Source organism: Anastrepha ludens, chromosome 6 (genome assembly GCF_028408465.1).
Source record: "Anastrepha ludens isolate Willacy chromosome 6, idAnaLude1.1, whole genome shotgun sequence".
Classification (NCBI taxonomy): domain Eukaryota; kingdom Metazoa; phylum Arthropoda; class Insecta; order Diptera; family Tephritidae; genus Anastrepha; species Anastrepha ludens.
This window is the reverse complement of record NC_071502.1, coordinates 101,400,759-101,418,097: the sequence shown is the minus strand read 5'-3', so window position 1 is coordinate 101,418,097 and position 17,339 is coordinate 101,400,759. Positions and strand designations below refer to the sequence as shown.

The following is a 17,339-nucleotide window of genomic DNA, read 5'->3' as shown; positions in this document are numbered from 1 at the left end:
TAGCTTACGTTGCTTACGTTAAGCAGTAAACTCGCTTAGAGACACCATGCATTTGTTTGTGTTTGTGTATATGTATATGTATATGTAGATATATGTGTCTTATTTGATTGCTGTTATGCCTGCAGCACTCCAATACAACGACACGACGTACAACCGAGCGAGATCAGAGCGTGGCTAGTGGCTGATTTGGTAGTTGCTTGACAGTTAGGCAAACGTGTGATGGCCATAGCAGAGACTCAACTCAACTCAACTTAGCTCAGTAGCGCGGCACAGCTCAAATCAAGTTTTAGTTTTTCAAGTGTTCTGATAGAAATTCGGTATTCAACTTTGTTTTACAACTTGAATGTAAACAGTGGGTATTTTTTTTCTTAGCTATGGTTTTATATTTTTTATTTTAATTTAATTTTATAAACAGTTAATATTTTGTTTTTAACTCGTTCAGTGTCGTGAATGGTTTAGGCGTACATTTTTCTTCTTCTTCAACATTCAATGTACAAATGTACATATGTACATACGTTTATATGGATGTGAGTATGTAATTTAACGTGTAAAGCGTATCTACATACGTACATGCCTACATATGTACAAATTTAATATTGTGTGTAACAAAAGTGTTGAGCGCATAAAAATTGTATAGCGCATGTTTGATTGGTCATTGAAGACGCCCCTCTCCAAGCACGTAAGCCTCCACCACCACCACCACCAGCACCTGCACCAAAAGCAACACCAGACGATGTAGACTACGCTTCAGTGAATAACTCGAATTTCCGTGTTTTTTTTTTTTGTTTTTTTGCTATGTAATTTGTTTCCTTTCGCAGTACTTGTGCAATCGTAAAAGTGTGGAAGAAATAATTAAAAGTGTTGTTTGTTGTGTTTAAGTGTAGAATATCTAGCAAAAAGTATCAAAAACTATCAATAGTGGTGATTCCATTACGATCGACGGGAGGTGCGTTAATGGGTGATTGTATGAGTGTCGAAGGTGCATACGTATGTACATATGTATGTGCTTATGTATGTTTATATGGATGTATGTATGTATGTATGTTTGTATGCTTATATGTTTGTATGTATATATGCATTCATATATGTATGTATGTCTATGCACCTGTTTTTCCATTCAAAATTGAACTTAAATGTAAACGTCTTTCCAAAGCCAAGCACCTCTGCCACCTCATGCTATTCAACCTTCTTATTCAGCGACACACACACACACACATACATGCATACATATTTATTTAGCAGATCATGTAAACAATTTTTGTTGTTTTTTGTTTTTGTTTTGTATTGTATTTTTGCATTCGCTTGTTTGCCACAGTTCTCATTATTACCATATTTGTGCCAAAACGATTGTTTATTAGCGTATTGCCGTTTTCTATTGTATTCATTGTTTATGTTAAGGAATTGTAGCATTTATTAGCCATGTACGATTTTCCGCAATGTACCGCTAATTCCATACGATCACTAAATTATTCGACCTCTCTTCGTCATTTATGTGCATACAGACGTACATATGTATGTATGTACATACTATAAATTTGATGGCATGTGTAATATTCTCTTTCATATGTTTGTATGTATGTATGTATGTACTATGTATGCTCGTATGTAATACTTCCAGACGTCGAGTGGTTGGAGGCTTCGCGATGGGCGTTGAAGCATTTTTTTATAAAATAAGGTATAGGGTGTCTCATTAAGAACTCATATTTCGAAAAAAAGTATTTTATATTATTTGAAAAGTTCTTATAATTTTATTGCATAAAGGAAAGGACAAAATTATAAATGCATCATAGTATATTGACAAATTTTGACTATTTATTCATTTTTAAGCTTCAGTTATTTCCTTAAAAATATGATTTGTTCTATAATAAAGGCTAGGTTAACAAGGTTTATAAAAAAATTTGATCAAAATGTTAAACCTGGCACTTTCGCCAGAAATTCCCATGCAAACAAATTATTAACCCTTTGCATATAGCCGCCGAAGCCGTTTTACCGTTGCGGACGTGTCGGCATTTAGCCACCCAAATTAGTTCGTAGATGTAAGGCTCGCGAAGGCTGTGGTTCTGCGCGATAAGGTACGCATAGATATAGTAAACGAGTCACGTTTTTACTCAAAGACATTAGGAACCATTAGCGATGAAGTTTTAACTTCCTTATAATAACAGGTGGCGCTAAAGTAATCCTTCTATCAGAAAATGCTATAAATTTTGCGATTGGCCCCTAATGTCAGTTATGTTTTGACATTTGTGAAGTAAACACATGCGCAATACACGTTAATAAACAATGTTACGCTACACTGCTCCAGAACGTGGAATATTGCTGACTATTTATTTGACCAATAATCGGTCGGTGACTTTGGCACAACGTGAATTTCGTCGCAGATTTCCTCGCCGTCCAACGCCTACTGGTGAAACACTGCGACGTTTAGCCGCTCGCCTCGAAGAGACTGGCACAACACGAGATGCTGCCAGGCGTGGCAGTCCCCGGAGTAGCCGTTCTGCCGAGAATATTGCTGCTGTAGCCGAGGATGTCATGGAAGCGCCGTCGACATCGACCAGACGACGTGCCACGGAAATGGGTATCAGTCGACGGTCTTTACAGCGAATTTTGGTACAAGATTTGAAGATGTTTCCGTACAAAGTCCAGACGGTGCATCAGCTGTTAGCTACTGACCGCCAATCGCGTCTAACATACGCTCAAACCATCCTTAATCACCAAAAAGAGGAAGATGATTTTTCATCAAAAATAATCATGAGTAATGAGGCCCATTTCCATCTTAGCGGGTACGTAAATAAGCAAAATTTACGCTTCTGGGGCACTGAAAATCCGCGTGTAACCCACGAAGAGCCATTACACCCGCTCAAAGTCACTGTATGGTGGTGTGCTCTTTTCGCTGGAGGAGTCATCGGACCTTTTTTCTTCGAAGACGTCGCGGGCCAAGCGGTTACTGTGAATGGTGAGCGCTACAGAGCAATGAACCAACGAGTTCTTTTTGCCGCAACTTGATGAATTGGGATTGGAAAACATGTGGTTCCAACAGGACGGTGCAACGGCACACGCTGCACGTGCCACAACCGATATGCTGAAGGATGCATTTCCCGGGCGCCTAATCTCCCGTTTTGGCGATTTGCACTGGCCAGCAAGATCGCCTGATTTGACCGCTCCAGACTTCTTTTTGTGCGGCTTTTTGAAGTCGCGGGTTTATGTCAACAAGCCTCAGACTCTTGCAGCTCTTAAAGACAATATCCGTCAAGAATGTGAGGACCTATCGCCGGAAGTTTGGGCCAAAGTGATGGAAAATGCCATAAAAAGGGCTCAAATGGCAATCAACTGTGGCGGCGGCCATTTACATGACATCATATTCTCGACTTGATGTAAAAAAAATTAAAAGACCAAATAAAATTAATCCACAGAAGAATCAAAGATTTTCATTTTTTTTAAATTACAGCCAAAAAAAACATCGCAAGGTTACTTTTGCGCCACCTTGTATAAACTTACGATGTGAGACGACGGTAGAGTCAGACCGAATTTCAGTTCTTTCATTAAGTCTCTCAGGGTCACTGCCAGCGGAACCAGCAGGCTTTTCATGTATTTTATATTTTATCCTACTCCGCCATTTTGAACAATACCACACAATGCCGGAATATAAAACGTATACAGAAATACAACCAAACTTATTTTTTTCAATTTATTTGTTTATAATTATTTTTTGATTTTATGAAAAATTTTTCTTGTGTTAAATAAAGCCTTAGTTTTTATAACGTTCAACGAATTTATTTTCTTTACTACGCACTCCAATACCTCTCGTTCTCCGCGACGCTCGCCCGTCGAGCGGCTCCGGGTTAAAGTAAAAAAAGCTAAATACACTGAATACTTCTACTGATTTAAAAACATTTTTAATAAACTTCTTTATATGTAAATTGAGTAACAAAAACAACATAAATATCATGAAAAAAAATTCACGTGCGATTTTGATTAAAATTGTATTTAAAAAAGTATACATAATAGTTTTTTTACATAAAATTAGTCACATGGAAGTATTGCTTTAGATTCGCTGATATCGGCATTTGGCGCGAAAACCACTTTTTAACACACTTTTATTAGGACGGGTTGTATGTATGTATGTAACGGAATCTTTGAGCTCAATTTTCACTGACTTCTAAAAATCTGATCGACTTGAAATTGTGCACACCTATCAGGGACCGATGATAATGCAATAATTTGATAAAAGTTTTCCATTATCCTTATTAGGATTGCCAGGATTAATGTTTTCTTTTTTTTACTGTGGGCAAAAAGTAAGATGAATTTGGTTGTAAAATGAAAAATCTCTATTTATTCTTGTAAATCAGTTTCTCAGGCTCCCTCCACGAAATAAGTTCTTAATCCCGATTACTTCTTTATCACGGCCGATAACTGCATAGCTTTAGACTCACAGTCGATAAGAAAGGAATTAAATACAAGACGAATATATCGAATCATTTATTCACTGACTGCAATGATAACAATAATTTTCATTCATAATAAAAAAAAAATAGTTTAAAGAAACTAAAAAATTCGCTTTTTTGCTAATCGAACTAAAAAGTAGAAAATATATTTTAATGACAAAGAGGCCTATAATGAAGTAATAGCAAATCGAACGATCAGTCATAGTCAACTACCTCAGAACAAAATTATAACAAAAATTAAGATACAAATAGAATAATTAACACACTTTTATTAGCTCGGGTTGTATGTATGTAACGAAATCTTTGAGCTTAATTTTCACTGGCTTCTAAAAATCTGATCGACTCAGAACACACAACATAGATGACTAGATGGGAAACTCTTTTTCTCGTGAGAGCGCTGAAAAATGTGCATTTTTTATAACATTTCCCAATATTGCCACACCGGTAGAAACATGAATTGGGTATTTTTTTAAACAAAAATTGGCAATTTTTAGTTTCCACACCACCATTGAGGTTAGTATTTAGTGTGCGGTTATGTAATAGTATATTACTCGTAAACACCTACATATACTAAAAATAAAAAATAGTTAAAAAAAAAAACTAAAAAACACGCTTTTTTGCTAATCGAACTAAAAAGCAGAAAATAAAAAATAGTTTAAAAAAACTAAAAAAAAAACGCTTTTATTGCTAATCGAACTAAAAAGTAGAAAATAAATTTGAATGACAAAGGGACCTATAATGAAGTAATAGCAAATCGAACGATCAGTCATAGTCAACTACCTCAGAACAGAATTATAACAAAAATTAAGATCCAAATGGAATAATTCAAATTAGAGTTAAAAGCGTGGGATGCTGAATATAGTAAATATTACAATCATTCTATTGGCATCTACCTATGTACAGAAGGTTATGAAAGTGAAGCAAAATGCATCCCACGCTTTTAACTCTAATTGGAATTACTCTATTTGTATCTTAATTTTTGTTATAATTCTGTTCTGAGGTAGTTGACTATGACTGATCGTTCGATTTGCTATTACTTCATTATAGGTTTATGCAGGTCCCGTTTGATAGTATGGAAATAGCCATATGGAAGAAATGCGCAACACCGTCATGGAAAAAGAGCAGTCGTCCCTCGGTAGGCAATGACAAATCTCCGCGTGTATTTCTGCCAGCTCATAAAAATATATGCCGTTCGGAGACGGCTTGAAATTGTAGGTCCCTCCATTTGTGGAAAACAATCTAGACACACGCCACAAATAAGAGGAGGACCTGGGCCAAACACACGAAAAAAGGGTGTAAGCGCCAATTATATATTGTATATATGTATATATGGATATACTAGAATTTAATTGACTACACAACTGGATACCAAAAATTATCGAAACAATTTGGAATAAAACAATTAAAATTTTAATGGAATTTGGATGAATGTTTAAAAGCTTCTCACAAAGTTTGAAAAGATGGGCGGACGCAACAAAACACCTGTACGACACTCTCTCATCCATATTCAAAGTAAAAAATTTCGACTCCGGACGCATCACACAATATCTCGATACCAGCGCCATCTAGTGGTGTAATTAATACATACTGCTGTTCTCCTCTCCTATATCTATGTACATGCATATATCGTGCAAAATTCGTTAAGGGACATATAGTAAGAGAAAATCGTAAATGGAATAAAAATACATACATAGGTCCTACTATATTCGAGTTGTTTCAACGAAATTTTCCTATGAAAATTTGGCTCGTCCAAATTCAAGACTGTATTTTTTTTGTATTTGCATCCATAAAATTATTACACCTGTCGTGAGAAAATAAGTAATTTAGTTAATAAGAAAACAAATGAGAAGAAAAAGTAATATTGAAGGGCCATTGCCCACAACATCATTTAACAGAATAAACAAAGCTAAATAACATTAATAAACAAAGCGGATACGCAAAATATTTACAGTATAACCTTACAATTGGACTACATATAATATATTATGCAAGATCTGTCTGTGTTTTTCTTTTAAGGCGTTTTTAACTATATTCCTCTACATTTGGGAGCCCTCTCATCATAGAGTTTATGTACGTCAGTAACCTGACACTTTTGCTTTGAAAAAAACATTTTCAATGTCCTCAAATCGCCCGATCTTCATACCGCGGGGGGAGCTCTTCGTCCTCAATAATTTCGTCGTTTCGTGTGATATTTAAAAAGCATCATATTTCTGCAGAGTGTAACTAGAGATTGTACCTACAGCTCCTTGCTCTGATAACGCCTAGTCGCTCTGTCGTCTTAGTACGAACTTTTCTCCCTTTGTATATAAAGTAGCCTGCTTTATCGGCCGAATGTTTTTGCGAGGTTGGCAATGACACTCATAAATGTGAAACAGTGGTACAGATACTCTTCCATCCAATAAGAAAAATCATTGCTTTGAAAGGTACATGCATTTCAGGTTTGTTTTAATTATTATGTTGTGCGCTTTGATGAAGATCTTATCAAGCGATGAAAAGCTAGAACTCCACATTTAACTTGTGATTTTTAGCGCTTTATTCAGTTGGTGTTCTTATTGCAGAATAAAGCGCAAAATGTCTTAATATCGTCATTCCTAGTATGAAGTTCTAGCTTAAATTCATCTGGCTTGATGATTGGACGCTAACCGTTCCCACAATAGGAGATTCCACGTTTATGCAACGACCCGGATTTATATCTGGCCGACGACTGTCACTCCTATAGTATTTCTCAAACATTTATGGGGAATATTTATGCTATTAGAACAATAACAACTTTGGACGTTTATAACGGTTAGTAAACGGTTGAATGGAATGCAAACTATTACATCTACCAAACATAACCTTTCTCTTGGTATTGCAGATTCAGAACGCCACATTTCTCGGTAGGTGAAAGAGTAGGAATTGGAAATGGTCGTGGCTTTGTGTAAACTTTAAAGATTCGAACGTTACATAGAGTAACGATAAAACCTTTGTGATTTTATGCGATCTTTAGTAAATATCCCATAGACGATAGCTCTTCTCCGGGTCTTATATGGAATTTTAAGCATCTGGCGCAAGCTTTCCTTCTATTTCTTTAATATATCCTAAAGAATTCAGATTCCGGCCGCCGTGGCCGAATGGGTTGGTGCGTGACTACCATTCGGAATTCAGAGAGAGAACGTCGGTTCGAATCTCGGTGTAAGATCAAAAAATAAGAAAAAGTTTTTTCTAATAGTGGTCGCCCCTTGGCAGGCAAAGGCAAAACCTCCGAGTGTATTTCTGCCATGAAAAAGCTCCTGATAAAAAAAAATATCTGCCGTTCGGAGTCGGCTTGAAACTATAGGTCCCTCCATTTGTGAAACAACATCAAGACGCACACCACAAATAGGAGGAGGAGCTAGGCCAAACACCCAAAAAGGGTGTACGCGCCAATTATATACTTATATAATTCAGATTCCGGTAATCACTATGTAATTTAATAGGAACTAGTAAATATTCGCGACCACCGTACTCGAATATGTTGGTAGATGACTACCATTCGGAAGTGTCCAAGTTCGGATCTCCAGGCATGAAACATTAAATGGTATAAAAAGTTGTTTTTACTTGCGGTCACCTCTCGGCAGGCAATATTAAACCTCCGAGTGTATTTCTCCTATGAAAAAGCTCCTCAATAAAACTCACTTGCCATTCGGAGTCGGCTTTAAACTGTAGGTGCCTCCATTTGTGGAATAACATCAAGACGTACATTACAAATAAGAGTAGGAGCTCGACCAAACACCCAAATAAGGGTGTATGCGCCAATTATATATCTACTTTGTAATATATGTATAATATCTATATTTATAATTTAAACCAAGAACTTATAAAATCTTTGGTTTGAGACTTCCCTAAGTTTGCAATAAAAAATGTATTTTGGAAAATATGACACAATTTTATTAGTCATTGGACGATTCTTTTTAAATATTCAATTAAACGACTTGAATGACATCTGCTCACATCCCAGCTCGGCGCCAGTGTTATACGGAAATCGACGAAAACAAAAAAATCACTGCTATTAAGTGGGTCATTGTCGCTATATGAGGTTTTTCGATTTGGAAGCCAGAACGGATATCAAATTTTCATATTCTACTGAAATTTCACAACTCCACAAATATTATTACCAACAACGAACACTCAACACCTGAACCAGATACTCGCACGGTATGCGCAGAGTGCCAACAGCCGATAAGACGGCCACCGCGGAAAGACTTACGTACTTCAAATATGAAATATGAGATGGGTTGCAGTCATTATTGCTCGCGTATTGCACAGTATTCGTACAAACTACTTAACTGCAATATTTACATACTAAAGTATTTACATGTTACTCATACATACATACATAAGAAAGATAAATTTACACTGGCATTAGCAACTGCACTGACATGTTTTTCTTTCCTTCTTATTTTTTTGCAGTTTTAATAGTACGCAGCGGCGGCGGCAGCAAGTAAGCATTACAACTACAATAAGAGAAAGTTATGTCCAAAGCAACTAATGCTGGCAACAGCAGATCAGCAGAAGAACGTGACCGCCTGACAGATGGCGAAAAATCACGCTTTTCCTATAGATACAGGCCTTTTTCTAGTCTTCCACGTCGTTTCGCGTCCGCGAAGAACTGCACAGAGGCTGATGAAGAACGCTTGACTAATTTGAGAAATGAGCGAATCAAACTAAGAGAGTCCTCAGCTAAAAGTCTGTCTCGGTTGAATACGCTTAACTATGATAATGTAGCAGTAGATTTAGATGAGAATACTTTAAGCAGCACACAAAATGGCTTTCGAAGTAGTGGTTTAGATATTTATCCTGAAATAAGTAAGAGTTCGGATGCCATCTCAATGGAGATGGAGCAGTTGGCCGATATTAAGCGAGAAGATATTTTTCCGAAAGAAAAATCTTCGGCTAATTTATCGTGGGATAGCTGCGATGACCGAGAGTCCATGAATTCCTCGGATACGAGCGAATATTCTAATGACGATGCGACACGAGTGCTCAATGAGCTGGACACAATCTTGGACATACACGGTGCTGCACAGTTAACAACAATTAATTCACTAGAAACTAAAGTTGAAGACTGTTTATTGGATTTAGATAATTACTTAGAAGAGATGGATGATTATAGTTTTAGTAATAATGATGAAGAAGATAAAAGTTCGTTAGAGTTAGAACGTTCGCCAAGTCCCAAACATTTACCTACACGACAACGCAATCGGTCGCTGCCAATGAGTCGTAAGAAGAGTACACAACTCCTCACAGAGCGGGAGTTTTCCGTGGAGGCGAACGCTAACACGGAAAGAATTGAACGCGGCCAACCAATGAGACGCACAATTACACATCCGAAAGAGAAGAAGTATGAGGGTAAGTAAGTCCGATTTACAAGTTTCTGAAATCATACACAACCGATAAATCTATACTAAATTTAAAAACAACTTTCATTTCAGATCTTATGGAGCACTTGGAACGTACGCCGTTCGAAATCGCGCGCCTACCAAGCGAAGAAGCATTTGCTGAATTATTCATTACAGAAGAAAATATTGATAATCCATGTTTGGAAACACCAGATCCGCCTCCTTGGACGGAGACAACGACTGCCGCGCCCCAACAATCCACAGCTGACAATCAACGCTTAGAGGATGCGCTTCGCTCTGAAGAGGCATGCACTGATTCTATGGAACATCACAGTATTAACCCACAAAGTGACGAGTCAACAACGGCAACAGCAACAACAATAGCAGAGCCGTTACGCCCCGAGCTCAGACGTTGCTACTCTCAAAATCGTCTTAGCACCACTAGCACAAATAGTCGCAGTGAAATGCTAACGCAGGAGGATATTTTTAATAATTTATTGTCACAAAACGATAATAATAGCAGTACTTTGGTGAATAGACCACGTCAGTTTGGGAGGCGCGCTGCTGGTCAACCTGCTGTGCTATCTATGAGGCCTGATATACTGGAGGGCTTCGGCATGATTAATCACAATCAACGTCCGCAGAGCGCGCCTGCAATTACGGCAGCGACGCGTCAAACGCGTAATGCTGCACACGTGACTGAGGAACGTCATTCGAATTTATCTGATTTGAGTTCCGCTCATACCTCACGTAATTCCAGTCCCATCACAATCGTTTCCAGCACTGACTCTGCCTCGACCTCGGCTTCGACCAATGGCCACACCGCCGCTATGACGCTCGTCACAAATGGTCACTATGATCACAGAAACTCGGATCACATTAATGCTACAAATGCAAGCTCACAAGATAGCGAAAACGAGTGGCCACATTCGGGCAGTCGTTCGATGGCACTCGTCTGTTGCACGGTTGGTCTTTTCAATATGTCACGCTTCGCAGTGTTGACTATAGAATATGGCGGAAATTTTGTGTTGCAATTCTTTTTGCTCTCCATACTTTTTGGTATACCGCTTTTCTTGCTGCACGTGTGCTTAGGTTCCAGAATTAAGGCGGGTCCGGTATCAATGTGGAAGATCAGCCCGATTTGTCGAGGCATTGGCATTGCCTTGACTTTGGTGCAATGCTTCATTGCGATTTATTCGACAGTGGCAATAGCTTGGGTGCTAATCTATCTGCGAGACACGATACCCAATAAAGGGCAAACAGGTTATTTGTGGCAGGATATGACTCATTTTTATAGGCGGGGTACAAATGCCACTACTAACTTAACGGAGAGTATCGCAGATTATTTTAATGTTGTAGTTCTACAAAGATTACATCTTCTTAAGTCTCCGGAGGGAGGGAATATACGTTTCCGAGTGAGTAATCGGGTGAGTGAAGGCGTCTAATCATCAGTCGATGATTAAGTCTTGAACGAACAAAGCTAACTAATTCTAATTTCAATTATAGTTGGCCTTCAACTTCGGCATTATATGGGCCGTGGTCTTCTTAATTCTATCCAAAGGACTCAAATCATTCGGCAAAGCTGCGCTTGTGCTGACCGCTTTGCCGCTAATGGCTTTGGCTGCGGTGATTTGTAAGTTGCTCTATGTCGTAGATCCAGCAAAATTACAGGTGAGTGAAATATTTTCTGAGTGAAAACTGGAGGAGAGGAGGATTGTGTGTCATTTTAATAGCTCCGTATGGAACCATTCGGCTTAGAAAGCTCTTTTACCTTCCTAACCGAACTCTGGGCCCGTCATTGCAGTAAAAACTCGTGCTGTTTGGGTTGTATTTTTTGAAGGTCACACAGGCTAGTTTGGTTACACTTTTTTGAGTTATGTGGCTCTGGGACTACTAAATTCCACTAGTATAACGGTCTGAAGGGTTTGCAAGCCTGATGCAAGCTTTGAAGGGAGCAATACAGTAAACTCCGGTTTCCAACGGCAACCCTTAAAACAAATTGTGCGTCCAGAAATTCAAGAGTACATTCAGCGGCTGTTAAGCTCCGTATTTCAGTATCACAAAGACATGCTCGGAAGCGACATAGCTCTAAAGCCAATTTATTCAACCTTTTTCGGTCGAGCTACCTACGCGGCTCCTAGGAACAGTGGGCGCTTGAGGCTTTCTTAGCATATTTTGAAGTTCAGTGATTCGTGCTCGGTGGCGCGAACTGCAGCATAGGTACTAATTAGTAGATAACACATAAAAGTCCATTTGCGCTAGCTGTTTAACAATTCGGTTTAGAAATTAAAACGATTTTTTGTTGTGGGAATGAAATACAAAAAATTATATTTGTCTTAACTAGAAACTTTTTATATCCCACAGAGCATCTTCACCACCACGGATTTTAATGACTTCTTCGAAAACTCCAAAATGTGGGTAGCTGCAGCACAGGAGGTGTTCCTAACCTGGGGTCTACTCGGCTCCTCTGTAATCTCCATCACTAGCTGTACCCATGTGACCGGGCGTAGTGAAATATCGTTACGGCGCGATGCCATCTTTGCCATATTGATAACACTTTTCAGTGTTTGTGTTGCGGCTCTACTGGGTACGCTATGTGTGCAGATTTTGAATCAACATTCCTACATCTATGTACCGGGTTCGTTTGGTAAGTCATGTCAAAATCCAAAATCCTATACAAAAAAATTTAATTTTCTACTTTTCTTACAGAAACACTTGAATCTTCCAAGTCCATTTTCTCACCGGATTCAATAACCAATCTGAATATTATCTCGATACCCACCAAATGGATGCCCCACTATTCCAGTTTTATTGGTGAAAGCTATAGGCGGCAGCTGACACATCAAGAGAGTGGCTATCAAGCACTGCGTTTCATCAGCGAAATTTTTCCAGCCACGTTGGTAGTCTCGCGTGCCACTGTCTCTTGGGTTTGGGGTGCGCTAACTTTTGGGGCCCTAGTGATATTGGGTATATCACAATTGTGCGCTATGTGGAAGCCCATCGCTAGCGCAATGGATAACTCCGTTAGCGCTGTGCTACTAAGTTGTGTAACTGCTCTCTTATTGGGTGTGCCATTCACCACCGAAGTCGCCATATCCATTCTGTATTACATGGACTTGGTGTTAGGCGGCTCATGGTTTGTGGCAATTCTATGGACTGCTCAGATATTTGGTGTATTCCTGATACGAGGGCGCCCCTATAACGGCGATGATTTGGTGAACAACTTGAAGTTTTCGAACTCGATATCGGCATTCACGGCATTAGCATGGAATGTTTTACTTCCAATCGGTTTGATAACATTATCGGTGGTCAGCTACAAGACATCATTTTCCAATCAGTTCTATTACTGGCGTGGCAAGTCGTATTTTACGTATTGGGCTAGAAAAGTGGCACCTGCAGTGCAAATTGGAATTTTGCTTCTCATACCGGTCACAGCGATTGTGCAAATTTATCGATATTTAACAAATGGGCCGCCGGATATACTGGATGTGAGTATTCAAATCGGATGTGCTTAGAAGTTAGTAAAACCTTATTAGTAAAAATAATTGAATATTTGTAAAGCGGATTTTTTGGTGTTTAGTCGATCTCCTACACCTCTTTGTGGTGTGCGTTTTCCACAAACGGAGAGACCTATAGTTTTACGCCGCTTCCGGATGGGAGATTGTTTTTTATGAGGAGCTTCTTCATGGCAATTTCTCTCGGATTCTCTCGGAGATTTGACATTGTCTGCCAAGGAACGATCGCCATTAGAAACATCTTTTGCTATCAATAGGTATTTCGTGCCTGGGACTTCGCACATGTGTGCTTTCGAATGGTTGTCACTCACCAACCCATTTGGCTACGGTGGCCGCCATTGAAATTTATGTAAGTGAGCCTCAGCGACAGGATATTTACATGATTTTGCGCTAAGTTGATCAAAAATAACCGTAATTCTTTTAGGTAAATTTCCATATCTCCGCAAAATTTCTTCTGATTTGCTGGAAATTTTGACACAAAATTAAGAAAGAGTTAAGCATTAGAAATATTGCAAAATTTGGAAAAAATCAGTGAAATGTGCTGAAAGGCTCACTAGTTCCAAGTCTTCTTACTAAATTCTTGCAGTGAAATTATTCAATGATTCAATCATTTTCCCAAAATGACCTCATGCTGCCGTTAACAGTACTCATAGAGTTTCAAGGAGGAGTAGGAGCTATGCTTCAATGGCACAATTTTCACAAAATTCGGAAGGCTTTTATGAAAATTTAAGTATTAGTCTGTTTCCTCCAAGAATTTAAATATAGTTAAAAGCTCAATTTTTTCAAAAATATGTCCTTTTACTCTTTTTTTCTTCAGTGACAAAATTTTCATAAGTCTCGTAATGCTTTCATGAAACTTTCAGAAGATTTTTATATATTCAGTGTACTCTCTGCTAACGGATACATCTCTTAAGCGGACACTGTTTTCAGTAGATACCACAAATCTTGAGCGGACAATCCTCCCTAACATATTATCAACTTTTTTACACCTTTCGTTTGTTTCGAAAAATAGAAATCACCTCATGATATATCTTTTGATTATAAGTAGCAAATGTTAAAAACCTACAACAAACAGTCAAAAGGATACCGAAACCCAAATTTCAAAACAAAAAATTTTTTATCGTAGATCATCTGATTTCGTGATAGATGATTTTTGCGGCCGAAAATACTTCCCGCACAAAATGGTCGTCTCTTCCCCATTGAACTGCAACTTCGCTCTCTAAATTTTATTGTTTACTAGGAAATGTTTTGGTGTTGGTGATAATCTGTAGTAATTCTTAGAAAATTAACTATAACGGAATTAATTATGTATTAGGGGGACCGAAAAGTAAAAAGAAATGTCGTTTCTGCACATGTCAAGGCTTCTCTACCGTTTATGAGCTGTCAGAGACATTTCAAATATAAAGTGACTTGTTTAGAGGAGAGAGGACAACACGTAGTAGCATATGCGGACGATGTTGCAATGGTAGTAAGGGGGAAATTCCCCAATACACTCATAGAAGTCATGCAGGATTTACTAAATATGGTTGAAAACTGGTCAAAAGCAAATGGGCTAAGCGTCAACCCCAATAAAACTGAACTAATCCTATTTACCAGGAAACACAAAATACCAAATATAACTCCTCCGACTCTAGGTGGAACGGCACTGTCATTTAGCGATGAGGCCCGCTACCTAGGTCTAATACTAGACCGAAAGCTAACATGGAAGACAAATGTCGAAGATAGAGTAAAAAGGGCGACAATAGCACTATATTCTTGCAAACAGCTGATAGGACTAAGTTGGGGTCTCTCCCCATCTATCGTATACGGGCTGTACACGGCAATTGTCAGACCTATCCTAACATACGGCATATTAGTATGGTGGCCAGCTTTAGATAAATTGTATTGGGAGGTTGAATTAGTTTTAAAGGTTTTTTTCGAAGATTTGGGGCTTTATTGTGAAAAAACGGTACAAAATATTTTATTCGAAGTATTGGCCATCGCTAGCTACAACTTTCGCCCATCTTTCGGGCAATTTCCGGATGCCGTTTCTCCAGAATTCTGGCCGCTGCTTGGCTATCCATGACTCAACCCATATTTTGGTAGCCTCGTACGAGGAGAACCGCTGGTCCGCCAAATCGAGACTCATATGCCGGAACAAATGATAATCGGAGGGAGCTATGTCTGGACTATACGGCGGGTGGGGTAACACTTCCCAGCCAAGCGTTCCAAGGTATTTTTTGACAGGTTGAGCAACATGCGGCCGAGCGTTGTCATGTTGCAAAATAACCTTGTCGTGCCTTTTTACCGTTTCCGGCCGTTTTTCTTTCAATGCCCGGCTTAAACGCATCAATTGCAGTCGGTAACGATCCCCCGTGATTGTTTCGCCCGGTTGGAGCAGCTCAAAATATACGACGCCAACCTGATCCCACCAAATGCAGAGCATGATTTTCTTGCCGTGAATATTCTGCTTGGCCGTCGACGTTGATGCGTGGCCGGGCAAACCCCATGATTTTTTGCGTTTTGGGTTATCGTAGTGGATCCATTTTTCGTCGCCAGTCACCACCCAATGCAAAAAACCCTTCCGATTTTGTCGCTCGATCAGCAATCCGCACATAAAAAATCGCCGTTCGACGTCGCGCAGCTTCAACTCGTACGGGACCCAATGTCCTTGCTTTTGGATCATTCCCATCGCTTTTAGACGCTTGCAAACGGTTGATTTATCAACGCCCAATGATTCAGCAAGCTCTTCTTGGGTTTGGCACGAGTCCTCGTTTACCAATTCCCCCAATTCCGCGTCCTCGAACTTTTTGGGCTGGCCAAGACGCTCCTTGTCTTCGGTGTGAAAATCACCACTTTTGAATCGTCGAAACCAGTACTCACATGTTGAAATCGACGGAGTATGGTCTGGGTAGGCCTCCTGCAGCAATTCACGCGCTTGGGCTGTATTTTTGTTCAAATTGAAGCAGAAAAGCAAAGCTTCCCGCAAATTGCGTTTCGACGGCACGAAAGTTGACATACTAGGAGCACGAAAACACTGCGTTGTTTATACTTCAGCGAAATGACAGATACTGATAAACAAAGCCTAGGGATGAGGCTTTGTCATGAATATATATTCAGTATTGCCAACGCGATAAAGTGATAAATAGCGCCATCTGTGTGTCACCTTTAAAACTAATTCAACCTCCCAATACATTAAAAGAACCATGGCACACGTACAAAGAATGGCCAGTCTTTGCATCTGTGGGGCCCTCAGAACCACACCCACAGATGCACTAAATATCATGCTTAACATTTTACCAATAGAGCAGTACGGTAAGCAAACAGCTGCCAAAGCAACTCTCAGACTAAGAGAAATCGGCCTACTCAGAACGAACCGAAGAGGACACTCCTCAATTTTAGAACAATTCCCCTGCATTCCCAACACAACGGATTTCTGTAGGACCAAGGACATCAATTTTAATAAATCCTTCGTCACAGTATTTCCTTCCAAAGAGGAATGGGATAACGGGCTCATTGTTAAGATAAATGACTTAAACATCTACACAGATGGCTCAAAACTGGATAATAAAGTAGGTGGAGGGGTCTACTCCGACAAACTCGGAGTACGCCAATCATTTCGCTTACCTGATCATTGCAGTGTATTTCAGGCGGAAGTCACTGCCATAAAAGAGGGACTTAAAGAGATAAAAACGAGAGTATTATCAGCAAATGAAGTCTTCATTTACTCGGACAGTCAAGCAGCAATAAAAGCGCTGGAATCAAAAACACACTCGTCAAAAACAGTTCTAGAATGTTTTAAACTACTAGATGACGTATCTAAGTGCTACAAGGTGCACTTTATCTGGGTACCAGGCCACAGAAACATTGCAGGAAATTGTAAGGCGGATGAACTTGCAAGAGCCGGTACAACGCTAGATCTCGAACCGGATAAGGCGCTGATACCCATGCCTATAGCCACTTGTAAATTACTTATAGACAGGGAAACCATCAAAAAGGTAAATACAATCTGGCAAAACCTCACAACATGCGAACTAAGCAGA

At 39.3% G+C, this 17,339-nt stretch overlaps 1 protein-coding gene across 5 annotated transcripts in view; it reads left to right on the top strand.

Moving 5' to 3' along the window:
* Positions 1-17,339, top strand: part of LOC128868865 (sodium-dependent transporter bedraggled) — a 39,812-nt gene that overhangs the window by 18,532 nt on the left and 3,941 nt on the right. For 3 of the 5 annotated variants that reach the window (XM_054111412.1, XM_054111414.1, XM_054111416.1), the window contains exons 2-6: positions 8,874-9,812; positions 9,896-11,229; positions 11,309-11,473; positions 12,167-12,449; positions 12,512-13,290. In XM_054111412.1, coding sequence (XP_053967387.1) covers positions 8,936-9,812; positions 9,896-11,229; positions 11,309-11,473; positions 12,167-12,449; positions 12,512-13,290 — 3,438 coding nt within the window. In that variant the 5' untranslated portion in view covers positions 8,874-8,935. Of the gene's footprint in view, positions 1-216; positions 353-442; positions 528-8,873; positions 9,813-9,895; positions 11,230-11,308; positions 11,474-12,166; positions 12,450-12,511; positions 13,291-17,339 lie in introns of those variants that run through there. The other 2 variants (XM_054111413.1, XM_054111415.1) reach the window with 2 other exon arrangements.